Source organism: Sinocyclocheilus rhinocerous, unplaced genomic scaffold (assembly GCF_001515625.1).
Source record: "Sinocyclocheilus rhinocerous isolate Xijiao unplaced genomic scaffold, SAMN03320098_v1.1 scaffold95, whole genome shotgun sequence".
NCBI classification, from domain to species: Eukaryota; Metazoa; Chordata; class Actinopteri; order Cypriniformes; family Cyprinidae; genus Sinocyclocheilus; species Sinocyclocheilus rhinocerous.
The window spans coordinates 2,011,075-2,015,153 of record NW_015662004.1 but is presented as its reverse complement, the minus strand read 5'-3'; the positions used below and the strand labels follow the sequence as shown (position 1 = coordinate 2,015,153).

Below are 4,079 nucleotides of genomic sequence, written 5' to 3'. Positions count from 1 at the left end.
ACACACAATTGACAAAACAGTTAATTTCATGCTCAAAATCACACAACACACAATTTTCAAATTACAATAATACACTAACACAATACACTATATCTACCAAAACACTGCAAACATGTCTCAATTTTGAATCGTTGTGTGTAAACGATGACAACTGTGCTTTAGTCGTGTTTAACTTTTGACGCTTGTGTTTAGCATTTTGCAGCACAAATGCATCACAGTTTGATAAGTGTTTAAGTGAATGAGAATGTGTTTAGAGTTTTGCAAAAAGAGTGCATGAGATTTGCAAATAGAGCTTAACTGCCTGAACGTGTTTAAGGTTTAGCAGAAAGAGTGCTTTATTTGACAGATTGGTTTAAGCTATAGTGAGAATTTGGCAATTCAGAAAAACTGTAATAGTATTCCTATCAGATATATATATTTTGTTAAAATGTGGATTTCTCAGGTGATAAAAGACTTACATTCCTTAACACTGAAACCAGTGTTTATATGTAATGCTGCTTACACTGCTATTAACATATGCCAGTGTAGGTATGTAGATCCATTACATGTGTGTACAAGTTGTGAATATGCATACAGAGCATTGGGGCGGTGCTGGAGGGGGCGGTGCATGTGTGCCTGCAGGGCCAGGTATGTTAATCAGGTATTCATTATGATTAAATACGAAGACGAAGGGTTGAGGTGCGATTGAAAGCTAGGTAAAATATGTATCTAATTTTCTAGATTGCCACCTAGCTTTTTAATTTCAGCAGGTACTTGGCAGAAATTTGCATGGCATTTAGGCACTCATTACAATATTAATCTTCCCACAAAAGTTGCAAGGGCTCAAAGGTTAAGCATGATTCCTACATTAATTTTACAACGACTTTTTTTGACCTGTATAAAGATTCTCATTTACAAAGGTGCTCATTTGCCTCACTAACTGGTTCATAATGAGGGCAAAGATAAAGTATTGAAAGAAAAAAATGTGAATCAGATGTGTTGCTGTTCAAAAATTAGTATTAGAGAGACTGACATTTTTAATACATGTTGTAGAACTTTTATAACATACTGTTTTATACAGATCGTTGTTCTTTATTGAAATCAACCTATATCTTTTCAGAGGGTCTGCTCTTCTGTTAATATCAGTGAATTCATTTGTAAACATGTTTAAGAAAAAAAATATGTTAATTTGAAGTGATATACAAAAAAGAATCAGTGCTGTCAGGTTTATGACATGAATGGTACAAGAACTCAACATGACAAATAACAAATATGATCTACTAGAAATTCTAAGCAAGATTCACATGCCACTTCAAATGAGGCCAAATGTTTAAACTCCAGAACTCTATCATTTATAAGTTACCTAAAAGGCAATGTCATATAACAACAGAAGTGCTTACTCAAAGCTTAGACAGTAAAGTTAGTTCACCTTAGTTTACCTTAATGTGTTGCACGTTATACAGTTAATAGCAATGATGTTCTGGATCTTTAAAAAATCAGTTAGATCAAAAATATGAAGCATGATATTTTCCATCATATCTTTCAGGTCTACTTAAAGATAATCTTGTGCTTGTTGATGTACTGCAATTTTAAGACTGCAATGGAGTCTGTGGGTTAAATTAAAAGGTGATGCTGCATTATGGTCGGAATGGGTGGTCACTGTTATGGAAGGACAGACTGTGATGAACAGCTGTCATATTTAATATTAATGTCAATATTAAAGTTAAATATATGTGTTTGAAGAAGTCTAATATTGTGAAATTATAAGTACTACAACTGTCTTTATTGACATTCACAATTATAGGCCACAAGCCACAAGCCACAATTGATTGCAAATATAATCCCACAATAATAAGTGTTGTTATGGTAATTTTTAAAATAACTTTTATGACAATTATTTTAATAACTTTTATGACATTATTAACAAACATATTATAAAGCTTAACGGATCAGTAATGTACATTCACATAAAAATATAATATCAAGGAAAATGTATTGTTTAATTAGCCTACATTTACATTTACATTCATTTAGCTGATATCACGCACTATTCTTATGTTTAGTAATAAAACTGATTTAGTAAAAAAAGGTTATGGAAGAAAACGTGTCAGCAAAATGACAGCTTAAAAGCTAAAGACACCAACGAAATAATATATATATCATCATTTGTCTCTGCGCGCAATCTTAAAAGTTGTATTCGCTTTTGAGAGTAAGAACACAAGTCCCCGCCCAGCACTGGCAAATGGCCAATAATATTTAAAGGCGTGTGCCATCGCGGTGCTTATTGGCTGAGAGAGCTGTCACTCCAGCCTTTAGTGGGCTGGCTAATTGAATCGCTGAGTGCGATACACTTCTATCCATCTCACTCGCGAAGAAGGTAGTTGCACATTACCGACTATCAGCAGTCGCTACCGGAGCCGCATGAGAAACACCGAGTGAAAGCCGCGAAACAGTACGAGGAGCCAGCAAAGTGTGCTTGACTCAAAAGTACGGAAAGGAGGAAACTTCGCATAAACTATGGCCGTATCATCAACTCCTCCGGTGCTTTCACCGACCTCCACTACCGGGGGCGCGAGCAGCCTGTTCCGTCCCGACTCTCTGTACTCCAGCCCGGCCGAGTCCCCGCGACTGACCAGCAGCATGATCAACTCTTTCATCACCGGCACCGGCGGCGGCAGCACTAACGGGAACGGGCCCGGCGGTGTCCATAATAACGAGTGTAAGATGGTGGAGGTGCACGGCGTGAAAGTGGCCTCGTTCACCGTGGACGGTCAGGAGCTCATCTGCCTCCCGCAGGTGTTCGACATGTTCCTGAAGCACCTGGTCGGCGGACTGCACACCGTCTACACCAAGCTGAAGCGGCTGGATATATGTCCGGTGGTGTGCACGGTGGAGCAGGTGCGGATCCTGCGCGGACTTGGGGCCATTCAGCCGGGCGTGAACCGGTGCAAACTCATCACCCGAAAAGACTTCGAGGCGCTTTATAACGACTGCACCAATGCGAGGCAAGTCTTATACCTATCACATATACAGCTCACATTTACACTCAGCTGTGGAATCTGATGTGCTTTTCAAGTTCATTCAGAACTAGCAGAGTTGTCGTACTTGGAAAAGTTTCTAACACTTTATGATAACTTTAATACAAACAATTCCATGCATGCATAAATATGAATAGTTATGGAAATATATGAATTACACGTTTATGACATTACTATTTTGACGCACGTGATCTAAACAAGTTAATGAATGTTTTAAGTTCATTTACCTATTAAAAAGTTATTATAAAGTGCTATTTGTGAACTTGTCAAAACACATAAAATGTCAAAAATTAAACTTTTGTCTAAAATTGGTTGCAGTCAGCTTTTCTTTCTGCCAAACCACCTGCAGTTTTGACCTCTTTTCCGTTTCGAATCAAATCATTGTACTGGGAAAAATACAGTAATAATAAAAGTAATAAAAACGTGAAATTAATGACAGCTTTCTCCAGAATCAAGCAAATAACTTTGTTCGAATCTTTTTGACTCATTTTTCTCGCTGGCCACTCGACCTGCTTTTTACGTAACTGTTTTTATACAAGCGTTTATTAAAGCGCATACATGGTCATTTTATTATCTATATGATTCAAATAAACTAAAAACAATAATATGATATTTATATACACTTGCAAGGATATATATATATATATATATATATATATATACACCAACAAAATCTAATTTCAATAGTGTTTCAGCTGCCTTGTATTAAAATCTGTTTGCAAGGCAGATTTTTATACTCTCAAATTCTGTTTAAGCTAATTGAATTTGGAGGATTTATTTAACTGATGTCATAAAACAATCCGGCATAAACTATGGCCGTATCATCAACTCCTCCGGTGCTTTCACCGACCTCCACTACCGGGGGCGCGAGCAGCCTGTTCCGTCCCGACTCTCTGTACTCCAGCCCGGCCGAGTCCCCGCGACTGACCAGCAGCATGATCAACTCTTTCATCACCGGCACCGGCGGCGGCAGCACTAACGGGAACGGGCCCGGCGGTGTCCACAATAACGAGTGTAAGATGGTGGAGGTGCACGGGGTGAAAGTGGCCTCGTTCGCCGTGG

General features: G+C 38.4%; 1 protein-coding gene across 1 annotated transcript; it reads left to right on the top strand.

Annotated features, from left to right (window-relative positions):
• The first annotated feature begins 2,307 nt into the window (after positions 1 to 2,307).
• On the top strand, positions 2,308 to 3,372 carry LOC107727253 (dachshund homolog 2-like). Its single transcript, XM_016537056.1, has 2 exons — positions 2,308 to 2,984; positions 3,336 to 3,372. The coding sequence occupies exons 1-2, from the start codon at positions 2,497 to 2,499 to the stop codon at positions 3,370 to 3,372; spliced, it is 525 nt and encodes a 174-aa protein (XP_016392542.1). The 5' UTR covers positions 2,308 to 2,496.
• The last annotated feature ends 707 nt before the right edge of the window (positions 3,373 to 4,079 follow it).